The sequence below is a fragment of the Brettanomyces bruxellensis genome, chromosome 8 (assembly GCF_011074885.1).
Source record: "Brettanomyces bruxellensis chromosome 8, complete sequence".
Classification (NCBI taxonomy): Eukaryota; Fungi; Ascomycota; class Pichiomycetes; order Pichiales; family Pichiaceae; genus Brettanomyces; species Brettanomyces bruxellensis.
Window position 1 is genome coordinate 1,614,500 of NC_054689.1, and position 12,729 is coordinate 1,627,228.

Below are 12,729 nucleotides of genomic sequence, written 5' to 3' on the forward strand. Positions count from 1 at the left end.
ACTCTTTACTAGCACATTTTTGAAAAATAAAAATTAATAAAATCAATAAATCCTATCTTCTTCGGTCATCATGTTTTTTTTTTTTTCATTGCGTAGGAAAATGAACTTCCCTGGATTGTCTTAACTTCTTCATCAATTTGACTGTCTTTTTATTACTGTCACTCCAGTCATATATTCCTTTACTATTATTGTCAGATTTCGATAAACTTTCCCTTCCCTTTGGCCTACTTTTCTTTCGAATTTTAGCATCACTTTCTGACAGTTTTGTCATATTATTCTGAGTGAAAAGTGGTATGCTCCATCGTCTAACTCCATTGTTTTTAGATTCACTCTGCAAACAAGGAAGTTCAGCTTCGCTCTCATTTATCTCGTTAATACTTAATGCATAAATATCTGATTTCAATTTTCCCTGGAATTTAGATTTGGATTCAATTGGAGAAATTTCGGATGTTCCGTAGTCCATGTCATAAAGGCATAAGAACCGGAACTGCATGATATAGTCTTGTATGTCTGCATTATCAATCATCTCTCTTTCTTTATTATTGACCATATGTTCACCTTTCTTTTCTTCTGCCTGTCTGTTCTTATACATTTCCTCTTCTATCGTATCCTCCAAAATTAGAGTTTCAACAAATACCTCATGTTTTTGTCCGATCCTATGTGCTCTCTTAATAGCTTGTGCTTCCACACTCTTGTTCCACACGGGATTAATGAAAAATACATTTGTTGCTGAAAGAATTGTCAAACCATGTGCAGCCAACTTTAGATCCATTACTAACGCAACGCCATGACCTGAATGCTTCTGAATATCCCATTCATCAAAATCAATTAAATTCTGTGATCTCTGAACAGGTGGTATATGTGGTGAGTAGAGAAAGTAGCTGATACCTAAAATATCCAGTAACTCTGTCAAATAATAAGCCGAATTTTCAAATTCGTAGAAGACAATTGATTTTTCTCCTTTGATCTCGTTTTCCACTAGTCTTGATGTTAAATATGAGAGCTTTGCTGATGCAGTACCTAATATATTAGCTGTTCTCATTAGTGAGCCAAGCTTTCCTGTAGTTTCATATTTTTTTTCTATTAAATTACCATTTGTCCTTATTCTTTTCTGTGACTTTCCTTGTTTGTTGTACTTCCTTTTTAATTGATTGTTTCCTTGTTTCATATTATTTGTCCGCTGTACTCTAACTTTATCTTGAAGGCGATTTTCTTCCTTAACGGGATCAAACTTAATAGCCCATGAAGGAATATTATCAATTTCCTTTATTGATTCGAAATCAATGGATGTGAAATCAAGCTCTTGATTTAGTGCTTTATGCCGATGAACATCGTTCAGCTTATCATTAGTACGGCCGTAGTTTTCCCAAAAAAGGGTTGTGGAGTGTTGCATCTTTTCAGACAACTCTTCTTCGGTTTTTATAAATCTATTCCTATAATAAAATCTTTGTATTGCAATCAGCTGCGGAAACCCATAAACACCAACTGGTGCCCCAAAATCATCATGCTGATCCGTATATTGTGATATAGTATAGTTCTTTCTAATCCATGGAGGAAGATTAGCAACAAAATAACTCATTTCATGAACAGACGAGGTTGTTCTCCATCGATTGTTGGATAACGCCACCTTTGACACATATATACTCTCACGAAGCAATTTTTTATCCCGTTCATTGTAAGAATTGCCATTCTCTTTTAACGAAAATTTGCATATATTTAACAAATTAGTTATGTCTCCGACACTGAATCCGGTCCAGTAAAATGTAGCTTTCTGCAAATTATTAATCAATCTTCTCAAACTGCCTCTATTGCTTTGATTGAACATGAAATCCACACCTTCGCGATTGGATGTAACAGCATTGACAGCTAACACAGCAATAAATAAGTTAATTGAAAGACGGTCAAAGTACGATGGTTTTAATAAGGTGGCCTGATGATGTAACTTCGGAAGCACAATGTCATTATGAATGTCCTTCATTGAATGTCTGACAATCAAATGGCTCAAAAGTTCTTTTAGTTGATAATCACTGTAATATTTTCCCTTTTTGAAGGGACCACTAACGTAGAAATTCCACATACGATTACGTGAATACCATGGATCAATTTGAAGAAAATTTGAAATTATGCAGCCAATTTTACACAAATCTGTAGTGGCGTTGAACCTCTTCCGAACTATATAGTCGTCATCGGTTCCCTCCATATGCAAATTTGTTAGGCCAGATGTCAGAGTTCCGGTTATCGCCCATCTTCGTTCAGACATTATTGAGCGAATATTTAGGGCTGTACTTTTGTTGGTCATAGAATGACCTTCATCAATAATGAGCCTCTTCCAATAGATACAATAGAATATTGAATTTGTGGGCTTGCAAGCCTTATGAAATGCTGTAGATGAAATTAGCACAATGTCGTAACGAAGAATACTTTTGACGTTATCTGGTATTTGTGTCTTTACCGTGGGAATCTGAAGGACCTTCAAAAAGTTCTTCCTAACGTGTTTGTTGATCTCAGCTATCCATTGTGGAAAGAGATTATTTGGAACTATAACTAAAGTAGAGGATGATAAATACAGTTCCTTCTTTTGAATCAAGCAATTTGTGTTCCTATAATAATATGAATCTCTATCAATTGTCGCATTTTGATTCTCAAATTTAGTAAATGAACCAATGGTACTTTGGAGTCTATTCTTACATGTTTCAGGTAAATCATCTGCAAACTGCCTCCAATCTATGGATTTGTTGACAATATAGTGGACACAGTTTTCAAGCAATGACTCCATGTGATCATGTGTAACATTATTTACCTCCGCATCTGAAGGTATGTGTGAGATTTCAGTTTTCGATAACAAATTAATGCAAGACATATGCAAGTCTTCCCGAGACCCATATTTTCTGCCAAAATGCCACCTCTAGGAGTTGAGTACTGCCACGGTGAAACAGTAAATTTTAAATCCAGCAAATTAAGAAAGACGTCCTGGTTCATTCCCAGAGGTAGACGTACTATCGTCGGCATAGGAAGTTCTGTTCTCTCTGTTTCCATTTGGTACATTTTTGCGACAGATTCTAATTGAAATTTGTACAATGTGCTTCTAAATCCGGTAATAAAGCCACGTAGGATATTTTTAAGGGGCTTCTTCAGATAAGGATTTAATGAATTCAAGTTGATCTTCGGGGATTGTAATCCGTCATATATTTTAATTAATCTTTTTTCAACTGTTGCACTTTGCTTTATTGCATTTGTCATTCTGCTGTGTAAAGGTTCAATCCTTCTATCCAGAGGTTTTCTTCTATACAATCTGAAAACGTCCTGTTGGGAAACATGTCTCCACTGTTTCATAGATTTAGATATTTCTAGCAACAATTGAGAAAGAGTATCAAATTCTTTGAATTTCATGACGCAGTTCATGACAGCAATCGTCCTTCCCTTCAAATATTCAACAAGCTTTAAATTCGAATTTATTTTCCAAGCATCGGGATCGTAATCGAGAATACTCAGCAAACGACCCATAAAAGTTGTATATGTTTTAGTATGAGAGGGGCTAGCCCTATCGAAACCTAAATTTTTAAAGCAAAACAACTCCATATCTTTGTTATTTAATATTCCATCTGGAAACAGATATATCCGAGCAATCACAATACCTGATTTCAATATCTTGTAAGTGATTTTAATGAAAGCTCCAAAATTGAGATAACGCAAAGCCATCATTATATAGGAAAGGCCGTAGTGTCCCCTAATTTTCGGATTCAAATTTGTAGGAAATTTACACCATTTGAAGCCATCCGGTGCATCGATACTTCCAGCAGGAAATGCTGGAATATTATAGAAGTAGAGTACACCAAGTTTGTAGTAATTTGAAAGATCGCTTATCTGCGCAAACACATTTTGCGTAACTCTTTTTTTTGTATTATCAGATGACATTTCACATTTGATTCCTCATATATATCTGCTATTTTTTGTGAAATGAACGTTAAAACTTGACGATTATGCATTCATATATATGTGTGAGTTTGTAATAATGATATCTCATGTTAAGCACCCCGGATCAAATAATCACAACCTTACCCTATTTAAATTTTTTTTTTTTATGTGTTTAAATTGTGTATCTAAATTTCCCTCCGCTCAACACGGACTATCAGTGTCATTAACGTTGACACTTTTAACTATATGTTATGGATTTCGAAACTGAATTCTAGAAGATCCAAAGTTATATAGCAAATTGAATTATGCTGGAATCTGCCGTACGGTTAGCTCTTAGGAAGTCAATTCCAAAAGAGAAACTTATCAAGCTTGAAAAATTACAATGTCAAATATTTCATACGACATATAATCCAACGAAGCAAAGAACTGGAGCTAAAATTCTTCGGAAGCCATTAATAGGTCAAACTATGGCTAGTTATTATGGTCCCGCAGAGTTTCCAAGTGTGTCAAGTATTGCTCGTCTCTGGAAAGATGACGAATTTGAAATTGTGAACGAACCAGAAGAGTACAGACTTGAAAGAATTGAGACTCGTAAGAGAAGAGGGAAAGGTGCACCAAAGAAGAAAAGGGAGGCTGCTGGAAACAAGAAGAAGTGAGAGATTATTTCTAAGGGCATGACTACTTAGCGACAGATATTTGTGGTTTGTTTTTTGAAACGATCCTGAATATTTAGTAGCTATTCTTGTACATATATATATATTAGCATTTTCATTTGATCTATAATTTAAAAGCAGATAATGATCGTATTCATTTTACCTCAGTAGAGGACATATGTATTGGTTATTTTATTAGATTTTGCTTTCTATACTCGTTAAAACATCCTCTTGTAGTCCGAATTCCTGATCATCTCACCAAAAATTATGCTTCTAGCTATTGTTGTGGGAGATATCCGATTCCAGTTATCAAGAATATCTCTCATGGTGAACTTTGGACAGTTATATCCAGAAATAGGCACAAAGGCTTTTGTGTAATTTACAAGATTGAAGTTGAACGTAGAGCTGACATGACCTTTAACAATTTGTGATAAACTCAAACATTTAGTCCTCAAGGAAAATAAAGGAGCACATGTGGAGCCGTTCGAAAGTGGAACGATTGTTACCCCACCGGGTAACCTTTCCTTGTTTTTGACGCGAAGAAGAAAAACGCCCAAGGGAAGGTGATTGAGCGAAATTAATAAGAAGTCCAATGAAGTTACCACAAATATGCAGGCAATCCTGGTTGTGGCAAATGTGAGATAAAACGCTGCTATTGTAGGCAGTAAGTATATGAGAATTGTGAACAAAATGGTGCCAGACATTAATTCATCAAATTCGTAGGCATTAGAATCGATTCGATGACGTAATATATTGTGCTTTTTGCCGTAGAATAGGCGAAACAGTGATAATAATGCATGGTATTGCCAGCGGTAAATTCTAGTGCAAGCAATGTAAAAGCCCTGAAGCTGTAAGGTTAATAAATTGAACAGATCAACTGATATTGCAACAAACAGTGAGACCCCGCCATATTTGACCAGAATCGCAATTATATCAATGATTATACCAGCATAATTCAAAAATTTCATGATCACCTTGTAATGCCAAAAGTCGATCACCCATAAAATAAGTTCTCCCAAAAAGGTGGCAAGTTCATTATTAAGCTTGAAACCGGCCGGAGAATTCATTAACCATATTATTGTGGAGTACATCAGTATTTTTATTTCATTGATACTCGACGCAATGTACTCTATTATTTTCTCCTTCTCTTCCTGTAGAAGGCTTGATACCATAATTCCCAAAAGAATATCATTCACTATGAGCCAAACTGTATTGTAGAATTTGATGTATACAGCAGGTGAGAATTTAGTGCCCTTAAGGATCAGGGCTTCACTTTCTGTTTGTGATAAACGAAGTCTTTTGAACTGATCAGGAAGATTGTAGAATTGCTTTGCACGGCAATTCATTTGATGGAATGTATGTAAAAGCAACGCAAGCGATATAACCGTACCCTTTGCTGTTAATTTATCTTCGGCAGATTCATTATCACAACCCTGATAGACATTATCATCAGATGGAGATGAATATCTCCGAACAAATAAAGGATACTCCAAGATTGCACTAACAAAAAAGCATGCCCTTCTTATGATCAGGTCATATAATGTGGATATCAAGGACGTGAGAACGCCAAATTTTAACGAGAACGCTAATACAAAGCTTGAGAAGCGCTCATGTTCCTTAGTATGAAGCTGTGATCTAGAAAAGTTGGTCAAATTAATGTATCTAAGTACTTCCTTCATACTCTCTTCGCGTTTTCTATTGGGAATGTGATACTCCAATTTAGTACAATACGTTGACAGTTCTAGATCCCTTGGTGTGGGGCTCTCGATGTTCTTTGAATCCCAAAAGATATTAATGGAAATTGGATCAATGGAAAAGTACTCCAGGTTAGCGGAGTTTGGAGGTTTGAAATAGATTAGTACTTCATTTTCGGCCAACACCGGCACTTCGTTTGTATAATCATAAAATATTTCCCGGCCAATATGGTCATTGTGGTAATTTAAAGTGCACAATGCCTTTAATGCAACAAGGCCCTTTCCACATGGCTTTTTATTTCGTGAATTGAAGCATTTCTCTGAAATTAAATCTATTACAACGAATTTAGATGCATTGATCCTATAGCCCACGACAACCAACCGCTCATCTTTGGGTGGGTTTCTGATATCAGTCGGCCAAAATATAGATACAACTTGATCAATGTTCGGTGTCAATGTCATGTTTGATAATCACTTTGGCGTGCAACTAATGGAATCTCTCCTTGGAAAGACACGAATGTGACACTCTGTGACTAGTTTATCAACAACAAAATAATTCACTGCGAAAAATATGGCTCTAAATATGGTGGTTAACAGTACTAGTATAAAGATAAGTCGTCCAAAAAAGGAATTTTGAAACAACTTCTCTATCGATGGCCAAAATCCAAGTGATAGGTAGAATGCAGCTATAAATATGATTCCAATACTACCTCGAAGAAGAGAATGTCTGTTATTCTTCCCCAATTTCATGAGGCATTTATTTCTTGTAGAACAATGATCTTATCAAATTGTGCCTATTATTTGAAGTATAATTTAGGAGATTTAGATATCCGTAGTGTCGAATTCGTGTAGCCAAAAAGCTGAGAGTGTAGCATTCCTTTTTTTTTTCAGCCTCCTTCCTCAACCTAGTTCTCCGTTCAAGTAAAAAAATGAATACATATATGATATATTTCTTTGCAGAAATTGTGAGAAAAAAATGGCTTTCGGTCACCCAAGTGTAGTCGAATTGGTAGATAAAAGGCACTACATTTGCACTAGACTTGCACACTACTTTGCTACAACTAATTTAACCTAGTGCCGTAATAAGCGGTGAATCTAAAATAGAAGAACACTTTTCTTTAAAGCTTGTGAGTATAAAAAAAAAAGAATTAAAAGACGAATTATATATATGAGAGTCCACCCAAATTATACGAAAGTTCAGTAGTTTTTTCTATCAACGTTAGAGCATCCTCAGGAACAAATCACTTATAACAGACCCAACCCTTGTTTCCAAATATGGCCAAAATTTCTCCGTCCACTTTTGCTCGATTCTTTCTCACTCACAAGCACTTTCCAAGTATGACAGTTATGTAAAGAAGATTAGACTTGAAAAGCTAATGATTTGCCCCAAACGTGCAATGTAACAAAAAAAAGAGGCAGAAAGAAAACCTGGCATCATATATGAGAACTAAGAAAAGGTAGAGCCCGATAAATGGATGCATTTAAAATCATATATTGGAGTAGAAATCACACATATATAGCTAAACCACTTACCATGATGAGGCAGCAGCAGCAGTCTCAACAGCCTCAGCACCTTCAGCACCTTCAGCAGCCCAATCCCCGTTAGAAGTCTGAGCCCAGTCAGCAGCAGTTGGCTCAGCAGTCCACTCAGCCTCAGCAGTCTCGGTAGTAGCCTCTTCCTCTTCTTCCTCGGCCTCGTACTCTGGAGCAGCCTCAACAATAGGTTCCTCTGGGTCTCTGTAGAAGTACAAGTCAGGCATAACACTCCATGGCTGGGTTCTGTCGGGAATAGTGCCTCTTAGTCTAAGAACCTCTCTGGCAAGCAACCACCACAACAAACCGATTGAGTGCTTACCCTTGTTGTTGCATGGAATAGCGACATCAACGAATTCGGAAGGAGAATCACAATCTGACAAGGCAATAACAGGGATGTTAACATATGAAGCCTCCTTGATGGCCTGTGCGTCAGTTCTTGGGTCTGTCACAATAAGAAGTCTTGGCTCCTTGAAGGATCTAGTGATGTAGTTGGTGAAAGAACCTGGAGTGAATCTACCAGCAATTGGAGTAGCACCGGTATGGGAAGCAAACTTCAAAACAGCTCTTTGTCCCAAAGTTCTTGAAGAAACTGCAACAACGTCCGATGGGTTTGGAATAGCTGCAATAATTCTAGCGGCAAGAACAATTTTCTCCCAAGTCTTGTTTGGGTTGATCACGTTGACACCATCTGGTCTAGTCTTGTAGATGTATGGAATTTGGTGAATCTATAGTAAGAAGCGATTAATGTTAGTAAACTAGTTCTTGCTTTGAATATATATAGTAGACTCCGGCAACAAATGTGTATGAATACGGATGGTGCAAAAAATGTTTGTTCTCTCCCATTTTAACATTGACAGGTTAATCAGTTCGAATATCTTCCAATGTGATATATTTCCTTAAATGTATGACCGTTGAACCATGCTAGATTGTCATAATCATGTTGTTGAAACCAAGGGATTATTGCTCACATGCCTAAATGCAACTCCAATATTTGCACTGATGTTTTTGCCAGTAATATCTCATCAACCAATTTGAACATAACTTAGCATCCTTCTATATTTTTTCATGGTTTCTGTAGCAACCGTACTCATAATAAAGCTAGTGAAGTCTATAAAGTTAAAACGTACGTTAGTGTTCTTTGAGCCAAGATGAGCGTTAGCTGCAATCAAGAGCTTCAAGTCGTCCTCAGTCAATGAAAAGTCAACCATGTTGATGGTACCCTGTATTATGTTCACTTTCTTGTATAAAACACGAGTTGGATGAGGTGTCAGTCCTTAAAATGGTACTGTAGCTATGTAAACGTACGTATAAGCACTCCTCAATACAAGTGCTGAAAAATATAAATTTTTTTGTACTCTATTTTTTTTTCACTTCTTTCCCGGAAGGATGGCCCGGCTCTTCGACCATACCCAGATATCAAAGTTTTTTCCTTCGATTTTTCCTTCCCCCTTCCCCTTTTTTTTTCGCTCAGCTGGGGTAGTTTCGCTGCATCCCCACTTCATTCAAGCGGCAAGCTGCACCACCGAACAAACTAGATTCTATCTTAGACAAGGGTATATGTATTGCCACTACAAAAGTTTTCACGTAGTTAAATTGTTGACTAATACACATCCAGACATGGTAATACAGTTTCTGTTGGTTGAGTAATGTTATTTATGTCGCCTGATAGGGTTATCTTCTGTGTTGGAATAACCTTTTACCGGTTCATTTTTTTTATCGCAAGGTGTGAGGAGTATTCAAATTTTCTTATCCTCACAACTTAAGAGCCCTTCTTTTTTTTTCATGTGAATTAAATCACGTGATTGTTCTTGTAAATGTGGCATCCTTACATAAAATATTAGTCCTTCTTGAATGATGGCTTTCCCCAAAAAAAAAAAAATATATATATATATATATGTAATGTATACTTGCGATGAAGCAGGTCATCGTCCTTAACAAGGGTCTTTCTAGTAGTTGGTGGACTATTCCCAACACAAGAAATTGCTGAGTTACAAATCAGGATACAATTCTATATATATTATATTCAGCTATATATATTTTTGTAATTTGATACAACCAAAGAGGAGGAAAAAATCCTGGATTATGCTATGTCTCTTTAATCTTTTTTACTCTATTTATTTTTCCCCTTTTTTTCTTAGGCACGCAGTTATCGGCAGAAACAGAATGGTTTGCAGAAATATGGCCTGCAATTCAAATAGCTTCTTCCACCTGGATTCATCAGCAAGATTTATTACTAGTATTGACCAGTGTTTTCATGATGATACTTGCAACTTATCTAATGAACATTGTGCAATAGTATAATCTCTCTTGTTCATTAACAAAGCTGTCATTCTAAATTGTTTTGGCATTTGGTTCTGCCATAAGTTCGTTCCGTTCCTTAATTGAGTATCTTTTGATTCTGGTCTGCTATCTGAATATTATATTCCGGCAAAGGAATGGTGTCTCTTCATAAATTTCTGGAGCGTATTGGTTTGAGTATACTAGTGAATACAGTTGATATTAACTATAAGCAGAAGCGATCAAAGATTACCACACAATATGGATATTACACTTTTATCGTTATGATAATATTTTTGGCCTTTATACCTTTCAGAAAATGTGTGCATAGGTTTCTTGATCATATTATGGGTTATAGAATAAGACGGAGGCTTCGGTCTTTAGCTTCCCGTGAAAGATTGATGTTTGTTAATGTTAGGGTGATAAGATATATCTTGCTTTTGTCAACGATACTTACATTGTTAACGTTGCTTCAAACTCATATGGATGTTTGTTTCATAGCAGCAAGGTTAGGACGAGTTTCTGTTTACTGTTTACCAACTGTGCTTTTTTTGACCTTACGTCCCTCGCCTCTACCCCATACATTATATCTAGCTTTGATACCAATTCATAAATGGCTTTCAAGGCTAATTTTTTTACAAGGAATTCTTCACTCCCTCTTGTACTTCATATATTTTGTTACCCAAGGGGAATTGTACAAGATATTGTCATTTAAGAATCTCACAGGCGTCATAGCTCTTTTCGCTTTTTTGATATTAGTCTTAACTTCCTTACCCATAGTGAGACGTCGGCATTATCGCATATTCTTTTCAAATCATTACATTCAATCATGGTTTCTTGTTATTGCATTATACTTTCATTCGAGACCTTCAATTCCCTTTATTACGATTACAAATGTTGGTGTCCTTTTGTATCAAATTTATTATAAGTACAAGATGAGTGCATTATCTGAGATTAAAGTTCATGATGTTTCTGAAACAATGTCTGTGATCGAAATTCCGAATTCTGCAATAAGGATTAAAACGCTGATTCCTGGAGCGCATATTAGAATGATTGATTTTCCCACAAATCACTTTTTTAAATGTTTGCTAAATGGATTTTTTGTTCCAGAGCAGCATCCATATACTCTCGCAACAATTGAATCTGATAGTGTACAAAAACTAGTCGTTAAAAGAGGTGATTTTAAGCTTGAGAGCAAAGCCAGGTACTTAATAACTGGTTCCTATCTTCCACACTTGGATTTTCTAGCTTCAACAGCAGATGGAGGTGGGAGCATTAATTCATTAGCTGTGTGTGCAGGGATGAAAAAATGTCTTATTGTGGTGGGTGGTTCGGCAATTAGTTTTGCATTACCTATTCTTAGAGTTCTTGGTTACAATGGAGTTATTGTTAAGATCATCTGGGTTCTTCGTAATCATGAAGATTTGAAGGTTTTGAACTATTTCAAGAATATATTAGTTAATAATGATAGTATTGATATTTTTATCACTGGAAATTATACACACTATGAAAAGAGGCAGTTTAGAGAAATTGTCTACGATTTGCATAGAAAAAGGGAAAAGGTAGAGGCCAATAGAGAAAGACAATATCTTTCACCCAGTTTATTGAAAGAAAATAAGACCAATCCTAAGAAATTATCTCCATTGGATATATCTGAAATAGAAAATGCGGATATTGTGAGGAATTATGGTGCTTGCAAAGTTCGAAGCCTACCAGAAAATGCTTTTAATGGTTTGGAATCTGAACGTGATCCTAAAAAATTTTTGGGAGGGCGTATACATAGAAGAGGGAGTATAATATCTCTTAAAGAACACACGCGATCAGATGAATCAGCGGAGCATGATGAAAGTGCATTTGAAAATGTCGATTTGGAGTTTAATGGAATTCCCCTGGATACTCAGAAAAAGCAAAATTATTGTCAGTCAGATCATCAATATCATCCAGACCACATAAACCAAAATCCGGATAGTTTTAGTAAAGAGCCAAATTGTTTGCCTCGGTTGGATAATTCAACCGAACTTATTGGAACTTGTGATTCAAATAATGATATTACGAATGATTCTAATGACACATCAAGAAAAGGTTCTTTAGGTTCAGAAGTATATGATGATTTGAGTAACTATTGGATTCTTAAAGGTCTTTCTTGCCGGATAGAATTTGGAAGACCAATTTTAGGACTATACTACTATAATTGGTGCTTGAGTTCATCATGTATTGGGCCGATGGTCGATGTTTCATCTGGAGAACTTTTATGTTATGATCAATTAAATTCTGCTGCTGCGGAAGAAGCTGAAAACAATTTCTACAAAAGTGCTCTGTTTCTAAAGCACAAAAGGGCTAGATTTTGTGATTGTGGTGGGAAGCCAGACGATAAAATCTGGGTTATATCTGCTGGTCCTAAGGGGTTGGTCAATAAGGTCCATTTATGGGCTGATGAATGTGGATTCCGATTTCACGAGGAAAGTTTTAGTATTTAAACTAAATATTTGCATACAACCTCTTCTATCTAATAATCATCGTTTTAACGTATTTTTGTATTTTACAATTATCATGATAGGTTTCCTCTTCCCGCGTTCATACCTTTTTTTCCTCTCTGCTACTTTTCACTTTGTTTCCTATTTAGGAAGCTTTCTTTATTAAATTAGAGCGTAAAA

At 36.1% G+C, this 12,729-nt stretch overlaps 5 protein-coding genes across 5 annotated transcripts; 2 read left to right on the plus strand and 3 right to left on the minus strand.

Moving 5' to 3' along the window:
- Window positions 1–85: 85 nt before the first annotated feature.
- On the minus strand, window positions 86–3,915 carry BRETT_000908 (uncharacterized protein; the record flags this gene model as incomplete). The annotated part of the gene is made up of 2 exons (XM_041279467.1): window positions 86–2,808; window positions 2,880–3,915. 2 exons carry the CDS (start codon window positions 3,913–3,915, stop codon window positions 86–88), a joined length of 3,759 nt encoding a protein of 1,252 aa, XP_041137681.1.
- Window positions 3,916–4,220: 305 nt separating this feature from the next.
- On the plus strand, window positions 4,221–4,571 carry BRETT_000909 (uncharacterized protein; the record flags this gene model as incomplete). The annotated part of the gene is made up of 1 exon (XM_041279468.1): window positions 4,221–4,571. One exon carries the CDS (start codon window positions 4,221–4,223, stop codon window positions 4,569–4,571), a length of 351 nt encoding a protein of 116 aa, XP_041137682.1.
- Window positions 4,572–4,786: 215 nt separating this feature from the next.
- Window positions 4,787–6,724, minus strand: BRETT_000910 (uncharacterized protein; the record flags this gene model as incomplete). The annotated part of the gene is made up of 1 exon (XM_041279469.1): window positions 4,787–6,724. The coding sequence occupies one exon, from the start codon at window positions 6,722–6,724 to the stop codon at window positions 4,787–4,789; it is 1,938 nt and encodes a 645-aa protein (XP_041137683.1).
- Window positions 6,725–7,791: 1,067 nt separating this feature from the next.
- On the minus strand, window positions 7,792–9,006 carry RPS0 (structural constituent of ribosome; the record flags this gene model as incomplete). The annotated part of the gene is made up of 2 exons (XM_041279470.1): window positions 7,792–8,523; window positions 8,926–9,006. The coding sequence occupies 2 exons, from the start codon at window positions 9,004–9,006 to the stop codon at window positions 7,792–7,794; spliced, it is 813 nt and encodes a 270-aa protein (XP_041137684.1).
- A 2,004-nt stretch (window positions 9,007–11,010) lies between these two features.
- Window positions 11,011–12,552, plus strand: BRETT_000912 (uncharacterized protein; the record flags this gene model as incomplete). The annotated part of the gene is made up of 1 exon (XM_041279471.1): window positions 11,011–12,552. The coding sequence occupies one exon, from the start codon at window positions 11,011–11,013 to the stop codon at window positions 12,550–12,552; it is 1,542 nt and encodes a 513-aa protein (XP_041137685.1).
- Window positions 12,553–12,729: the final 177 nt, after the last annotated feature.